Source organism: Microtus oregoni, unplaced genomic scaffold (genome assembly GCF_018167655.1).
Source record: "Microtus oregoni isolate MIOR12 unplaced genomic scaffold, Mior012 000013F_ref0000133, whole genome shotgun sequence".
Classification (NCBI taxonomy): Eukaryota; Metazoa; Chordata; class Mammalia; order Rodentia; family Cricetidae; genus Microtus; species Microtus oregoni.
Window position 1 is genome coordinate 15,295,799 of NW_024543072.1, and position 14,194 is coordinate 15,309,992.

General features: G+C 37.2%; 1 protein-coding gene across 9 annotated transcripts in view; it reads right to left on the reverse strand.

The window, feature by feature from the left end:
- The window catches only part of Nrg3 (neuregulin 3), a 983,941-nt gene that overhangs the window by 100,064 nt on the left and 869,683 nt on the right, over positions 1-14,194 (reverse strand). For 5 of the 9 annotated variants that reach the window (XM_041662383.1, XM_041662387.1, XM_041662381.1 and 2 more), the window contains exon 4: positions 6,193-6,219. In XM_041662383.1, the coding sequence (XP_041518317.1) occupies positions 6,193-6,219 (27 nt within the window). The remainder of the gene's footprint in view (positions 1-6,192; positions 6,220-14,194) is intronic. The other 4 variants (XM_041662384.1, XM_041662388.1, XM_041662386.1 and 1 more) reach the window with 1 other exon arrangement.

Here is a 14,194-nt window from a genome sequence, read left to right on the forward strand (position 1 = left end):
AACATTTTATAGTCCTGATTATATCACTTTACTATGTTCAGCTTTGTTTTTTTTTTTTTTAAATCTTGGGGGACTTCAATACATCCAACATACAGTAACTCAAATAAGTATGTGGTGATTAAATAGTGTTAAGAATCTTAAAGCATATGGTTTGGAGTTCTTGGGTGTAAAATGGGAATTTGTTAATAACTTTTTGAAGATTTTAGGTTTTGAAGCTGATCAGCAGGCACACAGATATTCCTACTCTTTGGGAGTATTGGTGAAAACATGTGCTTGCATTATTTTGTGAAATACAATGTACCTCAACTAAAAAGTAAATTAATGTTACTCAAAGTAAAATTGGAGATTTTAGAAAGCAGAAATCCCAGGATTAATTAAAATAAAATTGGACAACATTATCATGTGAAATTACTCTAGGTATCCAAGGCTGTTTCAACAATTGAAAAGTGACTAATGTAATCATGATTTCAATAAACTGAAAATAATTGCATGATCATAGCTATACATGGATAGAGAATACTTGAAAGATCATTTATGATTAGAAACTCTTAAAAAACTAAGAATTGAGATGACACCATCAACTTGAGAAAGAATATTTATAAATACCCCACATTTAATGCTATGCTTATTTTATTGATGGGAAACTCAAGTATTTCACTTGAGTCCAGTAACAAAGTAGACATAGCTCTTCTTACACTTTTTGGTACTGCCAATCATGACTAGTCAAGTGAGATAAGGAGATAAAAGCATGTAAATTAGAAAGGAAGAAAAATGTCTTTTTATTTGCTAATGATATCATAAATGTAGAGTAATCTTATAGCATCAACAACAGAAATAATAAGAATAATAACTGGAAGGCTGATACTACCTGACTTCAAGACAGAATGCCCAGACATAGTCACACAGAGATATTGTCAACTGAAGAGAGATATCATATTCAACAAGTAATGTTCAAACAGCTGGCTGTCTTGTACAAATGAAACCACCAGGACAGGTTTGCTTTAGTCTTCAGAAAAACTAATTCAAAATGAATCATATTCTTTAATACAAAATGCAAAGCTGTAACATTACTGGAAAAAAAAAAACCTGGAATGACACCAGGTTTCAAAGACACTTTAGACAGAACACTATTTATACAGAAGAAAAAGTTATATAACCATCACAGTTCAGTAAAATTATTTTTTAACTGTGAAGTGTACTGTCAAGACAATAGTAAGAGGAGCCATTACTTGACAGAAAGTAATTGCCAAAGAAAGATGTAGTTGATGCAACACTACTAGCTAACATATAGAAAGAACTCTAAAAATTTGTTTCCTAAAACAGTCAAAACTGCACCAAAGATCTTGACATACATCTTACCAAAGAAGATTCATAGATGCCAAATTAACATAGTAAAAAATGTTCCTCATTAGATGTCAGCAAAAGGCAAATGGCAAGATTGTGCGGGCACTGCACACCTCCCAGAAATGTTGGAATCCGAAATGCTATCAGGGTTAAGTCCTGGCGAGGATGTGGACCAACAATTCTGCTCCTATATTACTGATGGAAATGCACTGTGGTATAGACACTATACAAGAGAGTGAAACAATTTCTTATAGAACAATGTATCCTTACCATATGATCCACCAAAAATGAAAGTTTATATCTATACATGTGGCTGCTTATTATAAAATAATATTGAGAATTCTTAAATATGGAAAACGACCAGATGAGTCTTGTGAAGTCAAAGAGATATGCAAACTGAAACATTTGAACACTGAAAGACTGTTCAGCAATAAAAAGAGATATTCTGTAAAAATCATGAAAAGACATGGAGGTGTTGATGTCTCTTGACAAATATTCACATCACACACTAGTAATTTTGCTGAACTATTATGACAGTAAAAAGGCAGTGAAGCTTACTCTCAGGATAGAGACATTCCAACATCTTGACATTCTGAAAAAGGCAAAACTATAATAATGATAAAAAGGTTGGTGACTGTCAAGGGTTGTGAAAAGTAAAGGCATATGTGGGTGATTTAGGGGTAACTTAAGCTTCTTTTGTGGGAAACTAAAAAAAACTGGGAGGCTTTGCACATGTGAGAGATAGACAGGAAAGCTTGGAATTTTCTACTACATTTTGCTTGAACTTTAGAGTAATGTAAAAGTCAGCTCTATTTAAATAGTTCATCCACCCTCTTATACACACATGTGAACAAAATTGGTATAAATTATCTGCCCATCAAACTGACCTGATAAAATTCATAAACATTTTCTGTACACTACCATTTTCATATGAAATTCTCATCTATAGATGATTTAATAATGTAATAATTCAATAACCATCTTCAAGACATTTTACCCACATCAATTCTGTAATCACAGATTAAATTCAAAATGTTTGCTTGCAAAGTCACAAACAACACTTTACATATTTTGATTCAGCAAAGGGTATAAGTGGGCAAGGAAGGTAATTGAAACAGTATATCCCCTAATTGTGTAAACCCCACGCACTGCTCTGAACTATCCCTTGACAGTTGGCAATGTATACCTACGTACCAGGTATTGCCCTAGCTCCATTTTACTAGTCAACCCCTTCTCTCCAAGGCAGTATCATTTCAGGAGACAAATAAGTCACACACTGCGAACTCAGTCCCTATAAGACTTTAGACCTATGATTTGACTCTAATTTTTGCATGACTTGCTATAACTTTACGCTCGAGTGGCATACAGATGAACTACACAGTAACGTACTATTTTACCTGGACTAAGAATTGCACTCTACAAATGAGTTCTCACTTAGACTTTTCAGCACACCTCTTAGTTCCACTGTGCTATACATATCAGGAATGCTAGAAGTGTCCTGATAAGATGGAAACTGGTCTATTTCTTTCAGCAGAGATAATTAACATCTTGTATAGCAATTTCATTTGCTGTCTCGTCACTTTGCTTCTGGGATCTAAAAATCTCCAGCCTTACCAGCAGCTGTGTGGTGATTCCTAGGGGTACAGGTGTTCTGCTCAACAGCCTTGAAACAGCCATTCTTAGACCCTGAAATCCCCACAGCCCAGTGGAACAAATTTCTTTATCCATGAGGCCTAGTGCTCACTTTTCTCAAATGATGTTGAGGGCCATAAACCCATGTCATTGATACCTATTCCCTGCTACCATTGGTGAATGAGGAGTACTGACTGCTTACCCCTTTCAACGGCTTATCCTCTATCACACAATCCATGCTTATTGTTTCCTGGCCCATGGCTTAGCTCTAGCCTCTTCCTCCTCTGAAATTTCTCAGCTGTATCTTTCAACATTCCTCAGCATCATAATCTCTTTTTGACTTTATTTTTCCTACTGTAACTAAAACCCAAATCTTATGTGAATAGTCCCATTCACCTTTAGCATTTTTAAAAGCTGTTTTAACATTGTTTATACCTACAAAGTTATGGATCTGTACCCTTGGCTCCTGGAGAACTTTTTCTTGTGTCTTCCAAAACTTCTGAGTGTTTTCACTTTTCTATAATTCATATTATGATATAAATTACTATGACTATTAATTTTTAATGAGTCTAATGTTGCATTTACCGGGAATATTTGTGAAATAATGGTGTTATTTGCTTAGTTCTAGGGAACAAACTATTAAGAAAAAGTGATGTGAGTTATTTCAGACCAAGTGTTTTAAGGAAGCCTGTGTTCTCTGTCCCAATGTTGACAGCTAGAAGCAGTTGAGGAGGTAACCTGGGAGATATTGAAGCCACCAGAAAGATCAGCTTAGGCCACTGAATCATCACTTAGATGAAAAATACTCATATGTTGACCAGAACCACATGCCCTGGTCAAGAGAGAATACTCCCTGGCAATAAAGTTTTCTTTTTCTGAGGCACGGAGGAAATAGTTTTTTATTCAGTTGCTAATAATCCCACTATCATCTATTGAACTATGGTCTTGGAGAATGTTACATATAGTAAACGTTATCTATTTCAATTCTGAAACCCTTGTTTCATCTTGAGCAATAATAATATCTGCTTATACATGAAATAAAGCATACCTCCTTAAACCATGACCTCCAGTTGGGTTTGCTTACTTACTTTGCTCAATTTGGCTACTTTCTCTCTGGACCCATGGGAACCCCTCTAGAGTCAAGGCTCTTGCCAACCCTAAAATGGCTCCCATAATTAAGATATATACTTCCCTGCTCCCATATCCATCCTTCCTTTATCTCAACCATCCCATTCCCCCAAGCTCTCCCCATCCTCCCTTTCTCACTTTTCTCTCCCCATCTCCCCTTTCCCCCATCCCACCCCACCCCCTAGTTCCCAATTTTTGCCCAGCAATCTTGTCTCCTTCCGATATCCAGCAGGATAACTATATGTTTTTCTTTAGGTTCACCTTCTTATTTAGCTTCTCTAGGATCACGAATTATAGGCTCAATGTCCTTTATTTATGGCTAAAAACCAATTATGAGTGAGTACATCCCATGTTCATCTTTTTGGGTCTGGGTTACCTCACTCATAAGCATGATTTGAAACTTTTCCTGTCTCATAACTCCTTCTTCAAATCACTCATTATCCAACAATATGAAAGGTGACTCTTTCAATGGCACAAATTTGTTCAAGCACTTCAATTACGAGTATTATTTGATTTCAGTTTTTCTTAACATATTTCCAAACTAACCACACATTTCATGGTTGAAGTCAAACTTCAATTGAATAATTATCTGAGTTTCATTGCCCTTCATGTGTTTGAATCCAGTTTATCTACCAATGGCTCAAACATGCAGCAACTGAGGTGTCTGTTGTCTCAATGATGAAATAACCAAGTAATAGAGTTCTAATGAGTCAGGTCATGAAACAAGGAAGAGAAACTCTGATACAAAAATGAGGCCACGAATCTATAACCCTCCAACTTACAGAAACACAACAACTGACTTGGCATCTTTTCTCAAATAATGTACTCCAAACTCATATTTCTGGTTCTAATCTCACAAGCATATTCTATAAATGTCCTCCACTGTCAGCATTTTCTCAGTATTATTATATCTCATAACTAAGAACACAAACAGTGACATTTACTCTCATCCTTAAAGACCTTCCAGTGTATCTATCCTTCATCATTACCTCACTTCAAATGTTTGTTGGTATCACATTCTAAATACATAACAGCTTTCCCTGTAGTTCTTGCATCCCAAGACTCCAGGCTAATATAATTTTGCCTAAGTAGAATTAAGGTATGTGCATTTTTTATCATAATTTACTAAACTCTAAACTCTGTCCAGCCTAGTAATTGCCTTCTTTTCTGCTGACTGAGACTGGTTAAGGATCATCAGAATGAGTGGGAGAGGGGATGCATGAGTATAAGTGAATTCGTCTGAAATTTCACAATCCACATACACATGTGAAACTAGTATTCTTGTCTACATTACAAAGGAGGAAAAAATCTGGAGGTTACAATCCAAACAGGCAGACCTCGAAGAACTCCGGCTCAATTATAAGTTTTTCAATTTAGCTAACTCTTAGCTATTAATTATCTTTTCATATTGAGTTTCATAGCATATATCTTATTTAACTTGTAATAGACTCAGAAGTAGCTTCAATTTTTAATGAAATTGTCTATGACGATAGAAAGTAAAGTCTCTTGAAGACAGCTAATATTTTTTTAAAAAAATTGTCATTAATTAGCAATATTTTAAGAATTATTTCAATCTTGTTAATATAAATGTATATATGTCTACAATACAAATTATTATTGATGCTAAAATGTACCAACAAAGCCAGCTTGTAAGAAGAAAAGGATTTGAACAGAAAACAATGATATATATATAGCTTTTTAAAATGTTGTTATCTATCATTATCATGTATGTTTTCCATGTTGAAATACTGTGCTAAGCAGTTTTTATATATATAAAGTAGGAACTGTTAGCACCCTTATTTGACAGATAAGTAAATGGAAGAATGAGAAGAAACTATCAAAGCCTAGAGGCAAATCCTATTTCTGTGGAATTTTAGAAGTGTTGAGCATCACATCATCTTCTGGATATGTAGCTAAGACTTCTATAATGAGCCTTCCCCAAATGTGAAGTGAACAAAAGGTTTTTTTTTAATACAAATAGTGAATGATAATGAATAATTTTGATTACAATCAAATAGAGAAAGAGAACAATGTGTAGAGTATCAAAGTGATCTCAGAATACTTAAGGAACAAATTGTTTTGTCTTACCCATAAATTCAATCCCCAAGTGGTCTGCTACATCAAAGTCAGCATGGAAAGAAGGGAAACAGAAAGAGAAATGGGTTAGAAAAATCCAAACAAGGATATCAATGCTTGTTAGACCATCATTCCAAGACACAAGATATGTCTCTACTTTAACTATGTTAGCTTTGAGATGTAACTTTTAGACAATCAACAGTAACAGTTCTTGGTATTGTCTTTAATATTTATTTCCACAAAGTTTATAAATTGTTACTAGGCATTTTAGTGGAAATACAATGCATAAATAATAAAATATACCAAATAAGAGAAGGGGATCAAAGAATTGCTTGTAAAGATATTTTCAAAATCCACCATATTTTTTGTAGATTACATCTTTGTTCAACATAAATTTATTTGGACCTCTACATTAACAAAAAAGGCAAAGCCCTAACCAGGCTATGAAAGGCTATAGTGCATGTTCTTCACAATCATACACACGAATTGATGACACTAGACTTCTTTCTTGGACATGTTATATGGGACCACTGTGCAGTGGCAAAACTAAAGATCTTACAATGCTCACAAAGTCCTGGGTAGATTGAAGACATAAATGCGTGTACCTGACGCACAAGCCACATGACTCCTTGACCTGACGTGTCGTCAGATCAAAAACAAATGGCAGAAGCATCATCCTCTGTCCTGTGTGCCCACAGACACAGACAGTCTTGAACAGCTAGACTGCCTGTACCCAGAAGACTAATCAACTCATCCAGGCCTATTTACTTAAATAGCGCCTTCTTTCTTTTAATTGTACAGTTATGTACTCATTCACTCTGTAAATTCAACACATGACTAAATGATGGTTTCATTACACAACTATTTGTCTGGAATGAGGATAAGAGGGAAAAACTATTGCTGGAACTGTATTTATTTCCAAATCCAATCGCTGACCTCCTTTTAGGGGTTTAGTAAATAAGCATTTCTTTTCCGAAAACATATGATAGTAATATTAGTGCAAGTATGGATACACACATATAAAACACGCTTTTGACATTTAGGTAATTTCAAGTACTTAATTCATTTTAGTACTTAATTTGGTACAAATTAAGTTCATGAGGTTGTGCCATCACATCACTTTTTTTTTTTTTTTGGCTCTTCCATCCTACCAGTCAGACGCTATGTCTTCTCATGTCCCAGGTCCCCTCCCATCAGCTACCAGCAACCTCTACATTCTGCATCAGTTCAATTTGCCGGCGGTTCCTTTGAAGTGATTAAAATTCATGTGAATTACAAAATGTCTACTTTGATGAAGAAAGATAGCAATGGTATTTCTAAAATGTAGGTTTATCCCTCTCTCCTAATGGCAAGTGTTTCACTGCTTGGGCTGCATTGATATGTATTTTCCTAATTATCTGTTTAATTTTGTAAAAAGACAGCATTTTTTTCTCAGTGAATTCTAGCATCATCAGCAGGAGACCACAGAGTAAAATTCTGGCCATCCCTCTCTTAGTAAGTGCCATACTGAAAATGTGCAATAATGGGAGAATTCGGAAGCGGAGAATCTGTTCCTTGGAGGGACAGAAGTTGCTATGCAAAGAATGCAATTTAGGAGGAAAAGTGACAAGTGCAAGGTTATGTTCTTTTGCAGACAAGGAGCCCCAACTGTGTGCTCCAGAAACATGAAAGAGATACTGGATATATAGAATTTTAAAATGAGGTACAAGTGAGATTAGCTCTCATGAAATTATGGTAAGGTAATTCAAAAGACAGCAAATGACACAATTTGTCATTTGCACACAAACAAAAAGAAACCAAAGCCAGGAATATTTGGAAATCAGCAAGCAGAGGCTCTCATGTGGACCACAGGTCTTCAGAGACAATGTCCTCAAATAGTGGACCATAGCTGACAGGCAGAGAGGCCCTCAAGGAGTAGACCAGAGATATCCAGAGGCATAGACTCTCCAGGAATGGGCTACAGATATTCACAAGCATAAACCTCAAGTTGGGAGTACCCTAGCCTCAATTTCATTTAAAAAGATCTTTCTGGTAAAGCTTACATGAATGAACACTGACCCTGAGTCTATCCTGCTGGCTAGAACATAACAGAGAGCCAGTCTCCATTTTTCCACGATGCTCTGTTCTACCTATGCTTGTGACTAGGAATCTAGGCGACCAGTCTTCTTGACGAGCTAAGAAGTAAGCCGTGTTGATGCATTGGAAGTCAATTTAAGTACTTTACAAGCATAAGGAACTCCTGACCAGCAGCACGGACAAACATCACAACTAAAAATTATTCAAACACTGAAAAAGATAAATAGGAGTCTTGATTAAAATAAATCCCTCTTAATATAAAAGTTGCTAGGGTTGTAATTTGCAGACTTTCCAGCAAAGTACTGTCTATGGTCTTGGATATTGAAAGGAAATTGCTTACTAATTTTTATGATGCCCTTTTTAATGGAAACTGACAAGCCTGAATATACAAATAAAAATTATTTTTTATTAAAAATTCTCTACCCCCTGCTCTTTGACCATACACTACTGTATTAAAGATGCCAAACCCTGTGATCACTATCAGTTTGAAGACACTGACAGGCATTGCCCTACAGTGAAAGATGGATGGAAAGCAGATGACAGAAAAGCAATTAATTGTGTTATTTCAGTCACATGCAGAACATAAACCACACCATTTCTCAGAAGCCTATGCTGATTCTTTCTCAAGGCAAACAGCTTGCCTGAAAATGTTCCGGCCTGAAGGAAAACATCAAGAGGATGTGAGTGAGAAGAAATCAATTCATAGTTCATTTCTTCATTCACTCAAAACCACTGAGTACCAAGAACTCCTCAGACCTTAGGGTGAAGCAATTGGCACATGGCTCAAGCGAAAGCCATCTGCTTCCCCCTGAAGAATGTATGCAAGTCTACAATTTAAGATTTTTAGCTCCTCCATTAACTTTTTTCTTTTTATTTATTTATTTTTAATTAAAAATTTCCACCTCCTCCCCTCCTTCCATTTCCCTCCCCATCCCCTTAACTTTTCTTTAGAATATTCATACCCTTAGCATTGTTCCATAGTGGCTGACTTTTACCCAGCACTAACTGCTCTAGGAAATAATTTAAGGATGAGATACTCTGACAGCAACTCCTAAACTGCCAACCATGCCCACAGTAAAAGGGTATACAGCCACACAGAGGGCGGAAACATCATTCCCCAGTCATAACGCCTATAAATGAGAGGGACTGCCATTGAGCCCAGGTAGCCTGACTCTCAGCCTTCATTATCCAGGTTTTAAATGACCTCCCTCTGAAGAAATAGCTAATTTTTGCAATGTCATTAAGGAATGAGACATTCTGGGATGAATTATTTAATCCACTTAAAAGAGTAAATTGTTTTCAAGCATCCTCAGGCACTACTGAAGTACCACTTACTTACCTGTTTATTGATGGGAGGCCAAAGATGAACTGGTTGAGGGGGGTAGAAAGGAAGACAACTGTTTCCTGCTACCGAGGAGCAAAATGAGCATACTATTAATATTTCCTCATTAGTTACCAAGGAAATTCCTGTAAGATGAGGCTAATTTGGTTATTTTTATATACTGCAGGTGCTAAAGAATTTTGTTAGAAAAATCTGTCAAATATTAAGTCAAATAATCTTAAATGTAGAGTAATATTTAACAGATACCAACAAATCTTCTATAGAACTCAATGATTTCAATGACTTAGGTCATAAACAAGTGGTGGAAACACAGTCCCTCAGGGCAAATGCATTGAGAAATTTGTAAAATTCATGCCCGTATACATCTACCTTTGACCAAAATTATTTATTCTTAGTTTGTAATGTGACGTGTTAAAAGACACCTATGTTTCAGAAAAAGAAACGTCAATGAATTGCGATCCACATATTTTCCTTTCTTCATATATTACCTTTTTATTTTTTATCTAGATAGAATGCTGAAAACATAGCTGATCGAAATCATCAGGTATCAGGCACTGCTATTAATAACTGTCATCGTGTGAAACAGATATTAGAAATTTTTCCCCACTAACTGAAATTTAAGGTGCTCATGTCTGAAACTACCTCGAATCCTTTTGAGCAGGGACAGCAGAATTCCTCAGCGGGTGTTTTAGCTTCTTTTCCAACTGCGGGGATAAAGAACCCTAGCAACACAACTGAAGGGAAAAAGGGTTTGTTCAGCTCATACTTCCCTGCTATAATCCATCATGATAGGGAAGTTACAGAGGCGGAAACTTGAGAGAACTCATCACATTTATCCACAGTCAAGAACAAAGAAAGTGGATGAGCAGCTCCATTTCTCCCTACATATAACTCAGAATGGCCTTCCCAGAGAGTGATGCCAACCATTCTGAACCACCCTCAATTAACACATAATCCCTCACTGACATGCCAACAGGCCAACTCAATCTAAACAATCTCTCTTAGCAATCCTTTCCATGGTAATTCTAGATTGTATCATGTTGAAAAAAAGCTAACCATCAAAGTGAGTAGAGACACTTACTGTCCCTCCTAAAGACTTGCCTTTGATCCTCCGAAACAACAGAAAGGGAGAACCTACCCCTGTAAATTGTTCTCTGACCTCAACATATACCCACACATACACACACAAGTACACATACATGCATACACAAATATGTAAGTATAAAAAACCACAAAAGTCTCTGGAGCAACTCAGAATTTTATATACTGATATGATAAGCACAGCTGCCCAACCTTCCAAAGTAGACAGGCTGAAGAATAGCAACAACAATATTTGACTTAATTCCAGCCTCCAGATGCAATGGAATATGTTGTTAGCTAAACTAGGGTAAGGCCCTTTGGTGCAGTACCGAGACAATTGTCACACTGACTCAGGCATCAGTCTTAGCAAAGAATCAGAAGCAATGAAACTATGTTCACAGAATTTTCCCTCTGGTGTTTGTTTAAATCTTCGTTCCATGGAAAATAGAAAAGAAATTTACATAAAAATAGTGATCTCTGGTTTATAAAGTTAAAATATTGGGGCTAATGAGATGGCTCAACTGGAAAGGCTCTTCTGAGCAAGTCTGACAGCCTTAGTTTGACTCTCAGAATACCCACGGTGGAAGGAAGGAAAGAACTCGCTGCTTAAGTGGTTCTTCCCTCTTCCCCATGCACACTGTTTTGGACAAGGGCTTACCCCTGCCCCCCCCCCCCCCACACACACACAAATACACATGCACACACACTAAGTAAATGTAAAAAAAACAAGTTTAAAAAAATTACAACATTTGGTTTAAGGTTCAGTGGCTTCTCCACGGCAGGAGCCCTGAAATCACTTTTGATGTGTGTGATACATAGTCCCTGTGATTATTCAGTAGCTTTCCCACTTTGGCAGAAGGGTAGTGTTGTCTGGGAGTGCCCATGGTTCTAATGATCTCTGCCAGCTGCTGTAGGAAAAACTCGTCATGTCAGTGTGAGCAAACCACCCACTCAATTACAAAACATGCCTGCTGCACAGTGCTTCTCTTCATAATGCTACTGTAGTCTGTCACTCTGTAGGTTCCCTCCCAGATCTGTGTCACATGACTTTTCTCTTGTGACACTCCAGGAACAAATAGTCCATTGGAACAGAGAAGATGAAAAAGGATTTGTGATCCTGAACATTTGAGAGCAGTTCATGTCTCTGGAAGTTTCTAGAATTTCTTTTATAGGATATTTGGGTGCCTCATGATATATTAGTTTGCTCACACATGCTCCTAGCTCCAAAATGAGATTATAGACCAAGTGACAAGATCATTTATTGAAACAGTGTCAAGCATGTCCACATTTAATACAACAAAACAGGCAAACTAGGGAAGGAGGAGATGGAATCAGACATTTCTGATTAAGGAAGAAAGCAGTGGCAGCTAGTAGAGGCACCCCAGCTATAACTTCTTCAGTCTAGAAAGCAATATGTGGGACTTACTAATTACATGTCTTTAATAAAGCCAAGGGGTTAATACACAGGCAAACTGTGTTTGCCAATGCTGCCAGGGCATACAGCTGTGTCATTATGGGAAGAGACTCTAAGATGTCACAGAGAAAAGGCAGTGGCAGGAGGCAGAGTAACAAGCAAACCTGAATCCCACCTGTCAGGTCCTACAGCAAGAGTGGAGATGGATAGACAGGGATCTCTTAAAAGGAGAAGCATGCTCCTGCAAGGAGAAACTGGGGTAGTCTTTTGCCTAGGAGCTCAGTTCAGTCCTGTCACCCAGCATTAGAGGGAAAGGCAAGCTATCACCCTTCGAGCTAATCAGTGGAAGCATTAGGATTGGAATGTAGGTCATATTCCAATCTCAATGCTTCCTTTGCTACCTTGGCAGGCATATGATTTTAATTTTCACCAGTGCCTGTACATTTTACCATAGAATTTATGCCTGCTTATGAATGAAATTCTTAAATAAGTACAAAAAATTAATATTAAAAATGAAAACTTTGATCACTACTTCTAAGAAGCAGCCACTGGTAAGTTTTCTTCTGTCTTTTCTAGGACCACTTTTATATTTGCAGAGTAAGCAATGCATCACTGCACACATCACCCTGCATCACGAGTGTGAGCTGGAGGACTGGCTGTGGTTGTATCAGCTCAGTAAGCACAGACTTTGCTCACCTCCACCACACTGGGACTAACAGCATTTTCCACTGTTGGGAAGAGGCCATGACACCATTATGGCAGCCAGCATCCCCACAGACAGGTCATCAATCACGGAAAAGGCAAAGCCACTCTCTGGAAAAGTACAGGACCCCGCTCTCCTTTCCTGGACCCTTGTCACAGAGCGTGACCTCTTTATTTTCCTTTCTAAAAAACTCTGTTGTTGATCCTTCATTTCACTTTCTTACAATCAAAATAAGACGACTCATTTGTGCTAAGGAAGAAGCAGCTGCCACGGAGACCGGGCCACATATTCAAGCAGTTCACACTCAAGGTGAGCATTCTGCTTCACAGAACACAGTTTCAAAACAGGGCTTCAAGGACTAGTGAGATGGCTCAATGCATAAAGGCACTTGCCCTCAGGCCTGACAAAGTGAATTTGATCTCCGGGTAGAAGAAACAGCACAAACTGCCATATAATATAGATTATAGGTGCATGAGCAGTCTCTCTCTCTCTCTCTCTCTCTCTCTCTCTCTCTCTCTCTCACACACACACACACACACAAACACACACACACACTCACACACACACACACCACACACTCACACACATATACACAGAGAAGAGAAGAGAGAAATCTTTTAAAACATTCTAAAATACAGTTTCCATAGAGATTCATGATGATCATTTGCTCTACCTCTTTTCTAGATTTAAATATTTAAATCTTACAGAGGATGTATTGCAATGGTAGAGTGCTTGCCTAGCAGAAGTTTATACTTCTCCATTCCAGTTCCCAGTATTTCCAGAAAAAAAAAAAAAAAAAAACAACACCCTAAATGAAAGATTCAAAGTTTAACCTTCACTAAACTGCTTGTACAATTTTTCTGGGACAGGATTGTACAGCATTGGGCATAACCAGGTTTGTTTTCCCTCTAATTAAAAATTTTAGTAAGAACTTCCACTGTATATAAAAAGATTTCATTCAAAAGTATTGTTGCTTTTCTTTTGCTATCACCAGTGAATGTAAATCTGTGTGAGTGATTCATGAGTTGGTTTTTTGTTGTTGTTGTTTGGTTGGTTGGTTGGTTGGTTGTTTTTTGTTTTTTTATTCATGTAACACACATCAACTAGCTTCTCATCATGTTTGGTCAACTTTCTCACCTTTCTGTGGAACTTCTACATACATTATCACCTTCGATGTCAAATATTAGCTTTAAAAGTTGTGCTAATGAGGCCTACATAACAACTGAAGCGATTAAGTTTTTATGAAAATCGAAAGGTCACATTCATAGACTCCTGGGTTCTCTGGATTGAAAAGTCTCATGAATTTCAAGACTGAAGGATTCTTACATCTTTTTGCCTTTCTTCTTTGAAAATTTGATGTATATAAACAATGTATCCTGATCATATTCACCCTCACTAC